General features: G+C 36.7%; 1 protein-coding gene and 1 pseudogene across 1 annotated transcript; one reads left to right on the plus strand and one right to left on the minus strand.

Annotated features, from left to right (window-relative positions):
* Positions 1-637: 637 nt before the first annotated feature.
* On the minus strand, positions 638-4,289 carry LOC103461766 (heat shock 70 kDa protein 12A-like; annotated as a pseudogene).
* Positions 4,290-8,124: 3,835 nt separating this feature from the next.
* LOC103461765 (heat shock 70 kDa protein 12A-like) lies at positions 8,125-15,501 on the plus strand. Its single transcript, XM_008404118.2, has 4 exons — positions 8,125-8,438; positions 13,009-13,233; positions 13,349-13,520; positions 13,728-15,501. The coding sequence occupies exons 1-4, from the start codon at positions 8,157-8,159 to the stop codon at positions 14,867-14,869; spliced, it is 1,821 nt and encodes a 606-aa protein (XP_008402340.2). The 5' UTR covers positions 8,125-8,156; the 3' UTR covers positions 14,870-15,501.
* The last annotated feature ends 843 nt before the right edge of the window (positions 15,502-16,344 follow it).

The raw sequence follows: 16,344 nt of genomic DNA on the forward strand, positions 1-16,344 counted from the left end.
CTGCTGCATGTTTTAAACTTTATTGATCTTCGAAAACAATCTTAGATATAAGATACATACATCAGAATACCTTAGTAAACACAAAGTGATTTTTAGCCACTGCTTAGATGTACATCTGTATAATATTAATACAGAATTTAATTATTTTGTAAATAAGTGTAAAAAGTATAAACAACCTTATTCATGGAAGATATGATAAATATGTTATGTCTTACAAAAAGTAGAAAAGTCATCAAGCAAACCAAAAGCCTTACTTTTAATTCATTTGTACATATGTTTAGATATGAGATGCTAAAATCACCTGAGTGAATATTCATTTTCTGAATAACAACTTGCAAAGTGTTTATAACATAATATACTTATAGAAAAAAATATTTTGGGTTAATGTTGTAAATATTATCACTGAGTTTGATGCAATGTTGCAATTAGAAAAATCATCATGACAACCTGAACTCCTGACTAATTGAAAAGAATAACAGATAATTACAATTATTTACATGAAAACTGCCTTCCTCTTTTTTCTATTGACACAGATTGTATCAGTTAATGACAATATCACCAGTAACACTTTAATTTCTCTCGAAGATCATTATCAGTATATGTTAGCTCAATGGTTCCCTAAGAAATACATATAAAATATCTAATACATCTGAATCATAAAGACACAGCTCCATATATTGGTTTACATGTAATATGGCTGAATTAAGGTTTGTGCTTTAATTCATCAAACCTGTCAGAGACACCAATTCCATAAGTGAAGGAACTTTTCAGAAACTGTCTCCATGTCTAATGTTGTCCTAGCATTACAGCTCCATTCAGGATTGATTCTCTGGGCCTAAATGGACACAGAACTTTACAAACATCCATAAACTCATCAGTAATGTGTTTCCTTAAAATTGCACATTGAGCAAATTCCCCAACTAGCCAAATGCAGCCAATGTTGAAACCTTTGTTGATGATTTCTCTGACATTATGAGTGATTCCCTGCAGGCTTTGAGCAAAAAACGACCTCAGTTTATGTTTAGATATTCTGATTGATCCTTCATTCCAGGATGCTCCTTCTACTCCTTCAAATAACTGTTCTATGTCTTGGTGTTTACAAGGTAGTGATGACAGATTAAATGGACAGATGACCAGAATATCTTCATCCTCTTTCTTTAAAAGGGAAAAGTCATACATCATCCTCTGAACCTCAGTGGGATAGTTTTTTTCATATTCATCCCAGACTCCATCAGTGAAAATTTCCCTGAGGAATTCTTTATATTTTCTATCAACACTTTTTCCTCCCAGATCATTCACAGAGGATCTATGCAGCATCTTCAACCTTCCTCCTTGCAGGTCTTTATGAACAGCAAAGTCAATGTTTTCATCTGTAACAGAGAAAGTGATCAACACAAGACCAACACTCTCAGTTAAAACAGAAAAAACACATCATTCCAGGAACAAGAGAAGTTCAATGATCTGCAGTTGACTTGAAGAGATGGTAACTGTGATCTGTTCATCTGTCCATCCATATTTTGTATCATTTATTGATGTTTAACTTTAGTCAGTATTAAGGGCTGAATTAAGTTTAGCCTCCATCTCTGGAGGATTTTTGTTTTAACAAATCAATTCATTTAAATTGAATCAAAATCTTTTATGTGTAAAAACAAGATTTGTTTAAAATAAGGTCAGAACACAAACTACCTTCAGCAATAATAACAATGTGTTGGACTCCTGGAGAGCGGAGATCATGCAGATTTATTCTGGTTTCTGTGATGTAACCATCAGCTGAAAGCTTCTTACACCAGGCTAAAGCTGCTTCTGATTCTAGAGCGAAGACCAGTTTATCTGTGTTTCCATCTGTTACAATACCTGCCTGAGAGAGAAAAAATGTCTCTAAAAGTTTGTAAGTATGTTTATTTCTTGTCACTTCAGCTTGTTAACATTATGTTACCTGAATTGCTGCTCCTCTCATGAAGGGTTTAGCTGAAGGATCACAGGAGTCAGGAACAGTCAGAACCCAGGTGAAGTCAGAGGCTGTGAACTTCATTCCTACAATATTTTCATTGATGGTTTTCAGAACATCATCTTTCAGGAATCTTAAAGCTTCGGTAAAAACCTTCAGAGCTTTCATTTCCTTTCCATTGACTGATTTAATATGTAGAGTCTTGATAAAATTCTGTAAGTACATTGAAAAAGTTAAGTAATTATTCATTTCATAGTAAAGATTTTATTCTGTAATAAAAAAAATACTCACATTCCTATGGAGGAACTTGAAGCAGTCAAAAAAGAACATGCCTCTTGCTTGTTGACCCTTTATTGACAAATAACTTTGTTTAGCTTCATAACCAAAGCTGATAAATCCTGGCTAACACTAATCTAAGGAATCCTGGTACAAAAATATATATATATATATATATATATATATATATATATATATATATATATATATATATATATATATATATATATATATATATATATATATATATATATATATATATATATATATATATAAATATAAATTAATAAACTAAATTCATTATTAATATAGCAAGACCTAAGGTAATAAACAAGCAAATAATCAAAATAAGACTGACATATCCATATTCAAAGTAATTTGAAAATAGATGTTTGTGATTAAAGCTCATTAATAATTTAATAACTTTGCTTTGTTATTTTTTGTTCTTCTGGTGTTAAGGGATTTAAAACATCACTAATTTAAAACTGTTTGGCTAGATGAGGAGTCAGAGGTCAGCCCTCTGGTGAAGTTATCCATCTGAATATTTGGATATTTTGCAACCCCAAAGTGACCTGAATGCATACAAGAAGAACTTAGATGTCACACAGCAGCGCGGTTTATGGATCAATTTTAAAGTGATGGAAGCGAACATTATCGTCACTAAATCATAACACCAAGGAAGTTAAGAAAGCACAGCTAATTGTGAAAGTATTAACCGAAACTTCTGCAGAGAAGTCTGTTCGGACATGTAGTTAGACCCAGGAGTGGTGAAATGGTGATGCATTTCAGAGTCAGATTTCTTTAATAAATTCAGAATTTTCTTAAGTCATTTTCTTCATTTTATAAATCAAATAAAGGATAGAGGCATTGTGGATATTTTATCTACAGAGTTAATTTGCTGAACATTTGAATGGGGATCTAAAAAAACAAAAAAACATTTGCTTCTAGTATTTGTAGTGGGTTTTCTAAGGCTCATTTTTACTTAAAATGTCAGCGTTTTAAAAGACAATAATCATTGTTATGTAATTTAAAAGTTTTTGTTTGTTTGTTTGTTTGTGGTTTTTTTTTTTTTACAATGGATATTATTTTTAATATTATTCTTGTCTATGTGTAATTTATCTTTGTCTGCATTTGCTACGAACTTCCGGGAATAAATTACGTTTGGTTTGATAAGCGACGCCAGAGCTTTTCTTGGTGTTATACGTTTTGGACGCTAGATGGCGCCAATTAAACGCTTGCTGATGTTTACTAAACGTGTAGTGCTAAAGCTGCAGCAGGTGGAACCTTTGACGGCTTTTAGAAGATTTCAGGTGGATCATGTGGATTGATTCCAATTCGAACCACCATAGTTACATTAATCACAGCTACGTCATTTTTAATAACAAAAAGCAGAAAAAACGCATTCATTACTCTGTTTTGACATGTTCCTCAAGCTTGTCTATTAATATGAAGCAATTTTACCAAACAGTAAACAAAGCTTGATATATTTGTAGATTAAGAAATTATCATTTTGACTTATGAAATGTTTAAAATTGATTTTAAGTAAACATATTAAATCAGAACACGTAAATGAGAATTTTCAGAATGCACTTAGAGCTTTTCTGGTGACTGAGTCTAAAGAAGAATAAGAAAAAAATAAGACAAAATGGCATGACAGTATACAACTTAATTAATGTAGTTAATTAAATTTCAGTATCTATAGGAAACTGACTGAGGTCAGGCACCACAGTGAAAGTGATTCAGTCAGTAATTAAAGGGTAGAAATTGTAAAAGAAAGGAAAGTGCAACACTCTAAAAAGAAAATAGTTGAACCAACTTAATTGAATTGCTTCTGTAGGTAACAAGCAATTCAATTAAGTTTATCGAACTGAATTATTAAATTTATCCAACTTAATTTATTAAGTTTAACCAATTCAATATATTATAATCATCCAACTCAATTTGTTAATTTATTTTTAACAAATTAAAAGTATGTTTAAGATAACAGATTTAAGTCAGTCTTACTCAAATCATTTAGTTTACTTCAAAAATGTTAAGTAAACTTCTATAGCACTTTACCAGTCATTTTGACCACTGAAAGCACTTTACACTAGTCACATTCACACATTTATTTAATGCACAGATCAGTTGGGGTTGGGTGCCCAGGGGGTCACATTGACATGTGGCAGGAGGGAGCTGGAATTTAACCTTCAACCTTCTGATCACAAGACAACTGCTCTAGCCACAGAGCCAGGGAATCTGTCCCTGGTTAGCTTGAGTCATTGTGTCAGACGAGGGATACAAACATCGAACTTAATTATTTCAAGTAATGTCAAAGTGAATCCAGTGTGTTTCAGCACTGGTACTCCAAGCCCTGCAAGTTTTAGGCATTTCCCTAATTCGGCACACATGATTTTAATTGATGTCTGATCAACGGGGTTTTGCTGAAATGAAAACAGGTCAGTTTGCCTTGAGGACAAGTTTTGGGGAAGAACTTGTGATCTAAATGTTCAATCAATGTAAGCTGTTTTTCACACCCTTCTACACAAACCCCTTTCCCCCCACCCCTCACTCACCTGGGCCCATCTACCCCTCAATCTCCTCCCCCTTTCCACTCTCCTCCCCTCCTCCGGGTGAAACAATTTTAATTTTAGGTGAGGGTTTTAAATTTTCACATTTTATTTTGTTAAAGATTTTTTTGGCTCTAGTGGCCTTTATTTGATAGTTAATTGACAAGAAAGGGGGTAATGAGAAAAGGGGGAAGACATGCAGCAAAGGTTGCCAAGGCCGGGAATCGAACCTGCGACAGCTGCGTCTGGGACTGGGGCAGGGATGGGCAACTCCAGGCCTCAAGGGCTGGTCTCCTGCAACTTTTAGATGTGTCTCTACTTCAACACACCTGAGTCAAATAATAAGGTCATTAGCAGGTCTCTGGAGAACCTGCCTGAACAGAAGAGGTGATTCAGCTATTGGATCCAGGTGTGTTGGACCATGGAGACATCTAAGAGTTGCAGGACACCGGCCCTCGAGGACCAAGATTGCTCACCCCTGGACTAAGGCCTCCATGTGTGCAATCTGTGCAGTTTGTTGCACCCTCATCACCTTCTCATCTCCCCCTACTCCCTCCCAAAGCTCCCCACACCCACTTGCTCCTCCCAGCCTTCCCCTCTTTACCCCCTCTCATCCCTTCTTCCCTCCTCCCATCCTTGAGCTCCGGGTCAGAACATTTTATTACTAGGTGGGGGTTAATCATGTTTCAAATTAAGAACTACATGTTGAGAACATTGGGTTGTGATTCCTTTATGTACATTTTCTTACTTGTCTGTAAATATTATTACTGACTGTACATAATGTGTTGACACAAAAACATCTACAAGTCTCTACTAGGAGTTGTATAGTCTGACTCCCCCTTTTTACACTAGTGGTTTGTCCCAACCAAACAGCCATTTTGCTGCTGGTTTGTTTGCAACCGGCTTCTGAATTGAATTATCCTCTGAGCAGCTTTACGGTAAGTTTTTCAATATTACTTTGTTCTTAAATGTGTTTATTGAAAAATAAGGGCATTGTTTTGTGCCCATAGTAATCCTGGTTATTTTGGGGCAAAACAGATATTTTTAATGATTCAGGTCATGTCTCATTTTGTATTATTTTCATCCTGCCCACCACTCCAGGCCTAAGTATGAAATCCTGTGAGATTTTGTGAGATTTTAGTTTTTAAAATAGGGCGGGGCCTATTGTTTAGTCTGGGAGAGCATGTGGTGGACAAGGAAGTGTAAGGCTGGCTGCTGCAGGTGGGCTTTAAATTGTTGTGATAGTAATCACTTGTTTTTCATTTTTTATTATGATGTGCTTAGGGACGTGCTTAGATGTGCCTCTGTTCCAGAACAACTGAGTTAGATGATTGCATGACCGTCTGCAGCCATCAAGAAGTGCAGAAGGTTGTTAATCATCCACAGATTAAATCCAGGTGAGGCAGAAAGGAAACACTTAAAACATGTAAGGCAGGTGAAACACTGAACTAATGACTGATTCAGTCTGTTAATTCTTGGATTGGTAACTGGTTAAACTGAACTGGTCTATTACTGGTGTGGGATCTTTATCAGCACGTGGACATTTTGTAATGAATTTAATAAACTTATTTGGAAATATTTGTAGTTGATTGAAGATTAACCAACTATTTGATGGAAGTTTATTCTGTATAAATTATAAATATTTTTCAACTACAGTATAAATCACCTTTTGCTCTATTTATCTGTCTCTACTGTGTTAAATAAACCCTGATCCTCTGAGTTTTAGCTTTGTTTTCTGATAAACAGCCTTTATTTTAAATATTGATTCCCTCACTTTAAGATGAGTGCAGCATCATAAATCCTACACTAGACTGCGGCTTGATTGGTAAATGTAATTGTATACATAAACATTAATGAACGATTAAGATAAAAATTAATAGTGAGTGTACATGGGGAACTATATGGCTTGTATTTGTTCTCAGACCTGTAACCAGTACACTGTTTAATCTTTCAATGTCTTTCAGATCTTTTCAAATGTTTATTATATTTCTAACCGGCACCTTCCTCACTTTTATTTTTGTGTTTTTCAGCCATTGGTCTGCAGTTTGACTGAAAGCTGACTCTTCAGGACTGCAGTAAAACTGTCAAGAAGTGGCTTCATTACACGCCAGAATGAGAGGAAAACATCACAAGGAATCAAAGTAACGCCAACCAGAGTTGGCGTTAAGTAGGATTATTGACAGCTTTCTGTTTACTTGCCTTGATACATTTTTGCTTGTAATTAACCAAAAACTGAATCATGACATCATTACATAGTGGTTAATCTATTACTCTATTGATGCCAACATAACTGATTTAATTTAAAGATTGGCTACCCTTGAAATCTGATTGGCCACTACCACCACAGCTATAAATCAAATTTGTTCATATCATATTGTCCCTAACATAGGCAGAAATCCCAAGGGACCTCAGGAGTCAGGACACCCAAATCTTGTAAAAGTGTATATTTGTCCCCCGCAAATAAATCTTAAAAGAAACCTATGTATTAACCTCTTAACCCTCGCCCCCAAAATCACCAAAAACGCCTAAAAAAAAAAAGACAAGACCCCAAATGAAATCAGTTGGTGTTCTTGAACAATTTGGAGTACATACAAAAGTTTGGTCTCTTTATGAAGATGGCAATCTACATTTTCTATTTTTGCAGTCAAAAATACTTTTAACTGTAAGTAGTAGTAACTAACTATTACGTTTGTAACAAATTGTTTTTAAAACAATTTGATTCATCCAGATTTTTCACTTTTATTTCTTGTAAATACACATTGGCTGTTGAATGTATGGACTGGAAAACACAATAAATATGTAGAATAAAGTATTCTGCTCATGGATTTCTAGACTGATCAAACTAGCATAAAAATAAATGTAATTTTGGACATATTTATTTTTGAGAATGTACAGGTGTTGTCTAAGTGTGCCATTCAGAGTCTCCATTTGGCGTCTGCAAATGGCACACTTGGACAACATCTGATAGACAAACTTCTAATGACTCTAACTACTCAGTGCTTCAACATACAGGTACCTTAAGCTTTCTATAAATAAGAATTAACATGTTGTCTTTAATTCAAGTCAAATATTTTCAATATTATTTATTTATTTAAAGATCATCATTCTACTTAAATATGCTTCTTCAGTTCTGTTCATAGAGCACAATATGAATGAAACATTTTTTTGGATCGGCATCGAATCCATTGATGTAGAAAGAGAAAAAATATGTATGTCAATGTTTCTTTTTGAAATAAAAATAAACATCTCTGTCTAAAACAAATGTCAATGTAGAGCACAAGCAGGAGGTGTGGTTTAGAGAAACACAGAAATGCTGCTTGACAGCTGCTTATTCGCACAGTTGCATTTCTCCCTTGTCTTGACTAGTAGGAGTTTCTTCTGCAATGGGAGAACAGTTTGTCATAGCGATAGACTTTGGCACAGCATATAGTGGATATGCCTTTAATATCACACCCAAAGAGAAAGAAAGTGATCCACACGTGCCAAGGTGGGGAAATGAGTATGGACTTGACACCCCAAAGACTCCAACCTGCATTTTGTTTAATGAAGATGAAAAATGTCTGAGTTTTGGCTATGAAGCCAAAATGACATACAAGGAAATGAGCGGAGAAGAAGCAAAGAAGCATTATCTCTTTGAAAACTTCAAGATGGAACTCCACTACAAAGTAAGTATGAACAAATTCTTCATAACTCTATAATGTAATGTTATAATGGATGTTTTAACTATAATATTAAGTCTTGTAATCACTCCTCACATTGATAATTTCTGTTGGCTACAACTTCCCCAGATAGGTTTTAGTGAAGATGTGTCTCTTAATAATATTTGGATATTTAAATTGTATTAATTATAAGTGCCTGTTTTTTGTTTTTTTTTACTTGAGGAGGACGGGTCCTCAGAGCAGAAAATTCACTAAACTAGAAATTTAAACAACAGTGAATAACCATTTAACATCCATCCATCCATTTTCTTTACACTCTTGTCCCTTAGTGAGGTTGGGAGAGGTGCTGGTACCTATCTTCGGCTAAAGTTTCAGGCGAGAGCAGGGTACACCCTGGACCAGTGGCACAAAAAGTGGGTACGCAGTGCATGCAACGCATAGGGGCGCAGCACCAGAGGGAGCGCCAAAACTCCGTCTGGAGGGGGTGGCGTGCCGATGATGTTTTCCCATATACTTCAGCGTGTGTTACGCTGCTTCACCTCGCGCACATAACGAGGTGAATGTAGCGAGTTTTTATGAGGGGCCGTTTAGGACAAAATTATGTTTTGTCTCTCACACACTACAAGAAACTCACGCACACTCAAAAAAACATCACGCACACTCAAAAAACATCACGCACACTCAAAAAAACATCACGCACACTCAAAAAAACATCACGCACACTCAAAAAATACTCAAATTGCGTATATATACTACTAAAATGTCTCACGCACACACATTTTATCTTTCTTGCACACATACACACTACTAACAACTCGCACACGCACACAAATGCTATCTTTATCGCTCACATACACACTACTAACGTCGCACACACACACAAAAGCTTTATTTCTCGCTCACATACACACTACTAACATGTCGCACACACACACAAATGCTATCTTTCTCGCACACATACTCTACTAACATGTCACACACAAATGCTATCTTTCTCGCACACATACTCTACTAACATGTCGCACACACAAATGCTATCTTTCTCGCACACATACATGGTACTAACTCGCACACACACAAACGCTATCTTTCTCGCACACATACACTACTAACTTGCACACACACAAATGCTATCTTTCTCGCACACATACATGGTACTAACTCGCACACACACAAACGCTATCTTTCTCGCACACATACACTACTAACTTGCACACGCACACAAATGCTATCTTTCTCGCACACGTACATAAAAGCTACCTTTCTCGCACACATACACTACTAACAACTCGCACACAAATGTTTCTCTCACATACACAAGACTAAAGTTGCGCGCACACACTCACACACACTCGTTTTATGTATGTGTGAGAGCGAGACTCTTTTTTTGAATGTGAGAGCGAGACTCTTTTTTTTTGAATGTGAGAGCGCGAGACTCGTTTTTTGAATGTGAGAGCGAGACTCTTTTTTTTGAATGTGTGAGAATTGTCACGGAAGAGGCGGGGCATAATCTTTTGATCAACTGCGCATGCGTTGATCCTAAACTATAAGCTTCGATTGTTGACTCACTGTATGTTCTATTACTTAGTATATTTGTGCTTTTAAATATATATAGAACTTTAAACTTTCTTGAAGAAAGAGTCTGCTATACCGAACATGGCTAACTCTAGTTCAAAACGAGGCGGTATTGGACCGCAGTGAAGTTAGTTTCAAGTTGGATATTCGATATTCGAGCTCCGGGCACTAGGGGCGTTTAGCACAAGGTTGATCCGATTTATGAACGCTAATGTCGGCCGGGGGTTCTCCACAACTCCCGGCCGCAGCGCACCAAGGTTTACTCTTTCTTCTTCGGCACTAGTTGGCGCCGGTTAATAATTCCTGTAATGCTGGCACCCAGTGGACAGATTGTACCACAGCAATTTTGCTATTTCTAATCAATCAATCAATCAATCAATCAATCAATCACATTTATTTAGTTCTATAGTACATTTAAGTTACAATAAAGTTTAAAGTTCTATATATATTTAAAAGCACAAATATACTAAGTAATAGAACATACAGTGAGTCAACAATCGAAGCTTATAGTTTAGGATCAACGCATGCGCAGTTGATCAAACAATTATGCTCCGCCTCTTCCGTGACAATTCTCACACATTCAAAAAAAGAGTCTCGCTCTCACATTCAAAAAACGAGTCTCGCTCTCACACATTAAAGAGTCTCGCTCTCACATTCAAAAAAAAGTCTCGCTCTCACACATACAGAAAACGAGTGAGTGTGCGCGCGCAACTTTAGTCTTGTGTATGTGAGAGAAACATTTGTGTGCGAGTTGTTAGTAGTGTATGTGTGCGAGAAAGGTAGCTTTTATGTACGTGTGCGAGAAAGATAGCATTTGTGTGCGTGTGCAAGTTAGTAGTGTATGTGTGCGAGAAAGATAGCGTTTGTGTGTGTGCGAGTTAGTACCATGTATGTGCGAGAAAGATAGCATTTGTGTGCGTGTGCGAGTTGTTAGTACAGTGTATGTGTGCAAGAAAGATAAAATGTGTGTGCGTGAGACATTTTAGTAGCATGTATACGCAATTTGAGTATTTTTTGAGTGTGCGTAATGTTTTTTAGAGTGTGCGTGATGTTTTTTTGGAGTGTGTGTTATGTTTTTTTGAGTGTGCGTGAGTTTCTTGTAGTGTGTGAGAGACAAAACATAGATTTTGTCCTAAACGGCCCCTCATAAGTTTTACCTTTCACGTATCGTCAACCCGGGAGTTGGGGGGACACGAGGTCCTCAGGTCCTTAGCCCTGACCTAACGTACCTTCCTTGCGGGGAGGGGTGCGATTTATGTTTTCGCACATCCACCTGAATAATGTGTAGTTGCGTCATTGCCCTGGACAGGTCGCCAGTCTGTCGCAGGGCTAACCATTTAACAGTCAGAAAAATATTAATGTCTAGGTGAAATAAGTGTCTGGGCAAAATGTTTAAAGCTAGCATAGTTGAAACACGCCCATGAGCTTTATTCTCCTTCAACCCTATCGGATGTCCTAATATTGTCTACTTTCTAAAACTCTGCTTGTAAACAGTTTAAATTGTTTGTAAGCTACATTTTAGAAATCTGACTATCCCTTTTGAAGGTAGATTAGAAAGAATTTACAAATATACCAACACTTTTTGGAGTTTATTAAGTCCTGGCAATTGTTTATAAAACACATCAAATGATGTATCAAGAAAATAAAAAGACCTTTTTGCACTCCAGGGCCTTGCCCAGCCCCTTGCACCTATTGTACTTTGGTCCTCGTTATTTTTACACTGAGTAGAGTGCAGCCTCAAAGGCTGCTGGGAACATGGAAGCTGCCAAAGCGGTCTGCCCACAGACCATGGAACACCATCCATCCATTTTCTTACACCCTTGTCCCTTAGTGGGGTCGGAAGGGTTGCTGGTGTCTATCTATAACTAATGTTCCGGGCGAGAGGCGGGGTACACCAGACTGGCGACCTGTCCAGGGTAACACAGAGACACACAGGACAAACAACCATGCATGCACACATACACACACACACAAACACACGCACGCACGCACACAGAGACACACAGAACACACAACCATGCACACACACACTCACACCTAGGGGCAATTTGGAAAGGCCAATTAACCTGACAGTCATGTTATTGGACTGTGGGAGGAAACCGGAGTACCCGGAGAAAACCCACGCATGCACAGGGAAAACATGCAAACTCCATGCAGAAAGACCGGGGCTGGGAATCGAACCCAGAACCTTCTTGCTGCAAGGCAGCAGCACCGTGGAACACTTGTTTTTTTTCATCCCATTCAGATTCTTCTGAACGCATTTGTAAATGAAGAATCTGAGGAAAATAATTACCTCTGCTTTACCTCTTAACTAAATTATATTTAAAAAATTCATCTGCACGTCATCTCTGAGCTGAATTTGGTGCAGCTGAACTACTGCTGCAGCTTGCAGAAATTTCCCCACTGGAGCGGAGCAAGATCAAGAAATCCACTCATTCAGAGACTCTTGCCAACTTCTGATCACTTTAATTAGAGAAATGCTCTCCAATTTAAAGAACTTTGGCTGAAGTGGAGTTTCCAGCGTAGTACAGATGCACAGATTCATCATCCACATCAACATCCATCCTTGAGCCATTTGAAAAGAATTAAAATAATTTTCCATTGAATATGTAATTATTATAATTTCAAAACATATGGGTAAGAATGAATTATAATGGGAATTTCTTGACAAAGTTAGTCAAAATGGCAGACACTGAGAAAGGCTAATCCTCATCTCTGTACTTGGCCACAGAGCCAATGCACCAATCAATAACTGAACTCAAACCAGCCTTGTCCGACCCGATTGGACCCATAGCTCTCTGTGTTCCAAGAGGACTGGGACTAGGCTGGAAGTGCTAATATCAAAATGCTGGATCAAGGTTTAAAGCCACACCGTGCGGAGCATTACTAATTAATGCCAAATATAATTAAATGATCAAATAAATAATGTAATTTCAAATGGAAAGGAAGACTTCTCATACTACTAAGCCGCTGTATCTAATATCTAAATGAACATCTCCAGAAACTCAGCAGTGATCTGAAGATTAAAGCCGCCAATGGAAAATCTATGAAGGCATTGAAGGTTTTCTCAGAATCCCTGAGATTTCTTAAAGAAGATGCACTGAGAACAATCAGCCGAAAAATAGGGGGCATAAAGTTCATTCCCTCTGACTTCACCTGGGTCCTGACTGTTCCTGCCATCTGGAATCCTTCAGCTAAACAGTTCATGAGAGAAGCTGCAACCCAGGTAACATCAGATTTTACAAAGATAAAAGGCAATTCTCCCTTAAGGACAAATAAAATACATTATATTCTAATGACATTGTGGGAGCTTCAAAGTGATGAGAATCTTTTTTTTGTAGGCAGGTATTATAACTGAAGGTACTGAAGATAAACTGGTGATTGCACTGGAACCAGAAGCAGCTTCGATCTGGTGTAAGAAGCTTCCAGCTGATGGTTTCATCACACAGAACCACAACACAAAGTCACTGGATCAGACTCCAGGAACTCAGTACATCGTTGTCGACTGTGGAGGTAACGAGTCTGTGATTGTGATGCAATGTGTTATTGATTCATTCACAAAGCACTTTTAAATTCCAACATACAAGAACATTATAAAGCATAATGTTTTGGGGGAAGGGATTGTAGACTGCTGTGAAACTAGAATGGCTCAAACTTCAATGGATTTGTTATTGTTATTATTAAGCCAGGCATCTGTATTATTCCCTCTGTTTATTTAAGGAGGAACTATTGACATCACTGTTCATGAAGTCCTGCGTGGAGGAGCCCTCAAGGAGCTGCACAAAGTCTCTGGAAATGATCTGGGAGGACAAACTGTGGACAGAAAATTTAAGGAGTTTCTCAGAGAGATATTCCCTGAAGGAGTCTGGGATGAATACAAACAAAACTCTTCCAGTGCAGCTCAGAGAATTATGTATGAGTTTACCTACCTAAAACAGGTTGATAAAGATGTTCAGATCAGTTGCCCAAGAGCACTGGAAAAGTTAGCTAAAAAAGAATCAGGCTCAGAAAACTTTATTCAGTCAGAACTTGGTGCTTCCTGGGATGGTGAATTCATCACAATTTCAAGAGACAAAATGAGGTCTTTCTATGATGGAAGTCTGCAGGGCATCACTGAGAATATCCAGGAAATCTTCATCTATCGTCCCACCATCAAGTACATTCTGTTAGTGGGCGGTTACGCTCAGAGTAAAATACTGCAGCAGCACATTACTGACCAGTTTGGACAACAGTGTAAAGTTCTGTGTCCTTTCAGAGCTCAGGAGGCGATTCTGAAAGGAGCTGTAGAGTTTGGTAGAAACCCAGATGTTGTTGCTTCTCGGAAAAGTTCCTATACTTATGGATTTGCTGTTTGTGAAAAGTTTGATGAGAACAAACATAAGAAAGGAAAGGAATTTACAGCCAAAGGTGTGGAATGGAGTCGAGATATTTTCAGGAAACTGGTGGAAGAAGGTGAAAATCTTGGTTCAGAGGAGACGAGAGATTTCCTTTGCACTCCAGTAAAAGCTGATCAGAAAGAAATGAAACTGAAATTCTACAGCACATTAAAAAAAGATCCAGTGTATGTAGATGACTCTGATGTAGAAGAGGTTGCTTCATTCACTGTAGACTTGACTAAAAGTAGTAAAGTAAAACTGGAAATTAAGTTTGGCTATACAGAGATAACAGCTACTGGGACCAATCTGACTACGAGGGAGAAAAAAAATCTCAAAATTGACTTCATGACCACAGACAGAGAATCTTTCATTAATGATGATTCAGAAGATGCTGTCAGTGTTGGATCCAGTTTGCAATCAGAAGAACATATTTTAGATGGTGTTGATGAAACTTGTGGCCCAGAGGCTTATGTGAATAATGATTGAATCAATATAAGCATTTTCCAATGAATGTTGTAAAGTTAAAAAATATACTCTATGGTGTCATTGATTATGTAATAGATGAATCCTCGCCATATGGTGGTGGAAAGTAAAAGACATATTTTCTGAGATATGTCAACAGTTGCATGGAAGGGATTACTAAAAAGCAGAATAAATACTTTTTTAACCCTTTTTTGCAGAAACAAGTCTAGAAATTATTCTTATTTTGTTTTATTAAAATAATACAATTATACAAAATAAAAATAAAAAATAAGGTGGAATATTTGCTGTGGTGGGAATACTTCAATTTTCAGTTAGCAAGATTATTATGGTGTAACATTTTATGTCTTGTAATATCAGCTGAGTTTAAATACTCAGCCTTCTTGTCCTTGAAAAAATAATTAATCACTGTTTGTGGAATTTGGCGCATATACTGGATCCTGATGGTGCATTTAACTGCTTCTAAGAAATGCATGTGACCACTTCTGGTTCACAAAGGTTGTTTTTTTTTCTTTTTAATTGGTGTTTGTTTTATGTATTGGTGAATAATGACCAAATCAGAATGAATTATTACTTTTAAAATAACCTCACAAATTTATTACAGCTATAGTTCTGACTTTTTTTTATTTTACTAAATATAATAAAGAAATACTAAGATTACATTTTCATGTTTTCATTTTGGATTTAAATAGAGACAGTGCCTAAATGCCAAAATAAACAAACACTATAATAATAATAATTAATAATAAAAACTCAATTGGCACACAATTTATTTGGGTAGGTGGTTTGCTCGAATTAAATAGTGTGCCGTGTATTTAAAATTTTAAGTACAGTTAATCATTAAATATATTAATGGGTTAATGAGCTAACTTGCTCAGCTGTAAAATAAGCATAAATTACCTTAAATAAACCACCATTCTGCCGTTTAAAATAGCAGTCTCCCATTCAATAAACAATTCAGTAGTAATGGGTAAATGAGGTGTCGAGGCGTTTCAACTCATAGCAACACTGTATTGATACTGTGTCGATACTGTGTCACTCAATACTGACACCTGCTAGACATTAAAAATTCCAATAGGCAACGCAGTGATTTGATGACCAAGTCTATACAATAAGATTTAAGTCTTTGTATTTTATTGAATATTATATGTTGTATTATGTCATATCTTTAGTTACATTTAAAATATATTTGATATACAGTCAATAAAGAATGTGAACATGAACCATAAAGTGAAAATTTAAGTGAAGGTGTTTGGAATGAGGATGCATGAAAAAATAAGGATACAAGCTTATGTCAAATTTTAATTAATCGAGTTTGATGGATTAAAATGCCACGCCCAAATCAAAAATCGATAAATCGATACTATCGCACACGAACATCTGTTAAATCTACGTCATAAAACGCTTATCGTATAAAACATCTGTTAAATCTGCGTCACATATTGCTTATCGTATAAGACATCTGTTTTAATAAGGTTTTA

This window comes from Poecilia reticulata, chromosome 2, assembly GCF_904066995.2.
Source record: "Poecilia reticulata chromosome 2, P_reticulata-male-v2, whole genome shotgun sequence".
Lineage (NCBI taxonomy): Eukaryota > Metazoa > Chordata > Actinopteri > Cyprinodontiformes > Poeciliidae > Poecilia > Poecilia reticulata.

Coding starts and splice junctions, on each gene's coding strand:
- LOC103461765 (XM_008404118.2), top strand. CDS start 8,157: ATGGGAGAACAGTTTGTCATAGCGATAGACTTTGGCACAGCATATAGT. Junction 8,439..13,008: donor AGATGGAACTCCACTACAAA/GTAAGTATGAAC, acceptor GAACATCTCCAG/AAACTCAGCAGTGATCTGAA. Junction 13,234..13,348: donor TGAGAGAAGCTGCAACCCAG/GTAACATCAGAT, acceptor TTTTTTTTGTAG/GCAGGTATTATAACTGAAGG.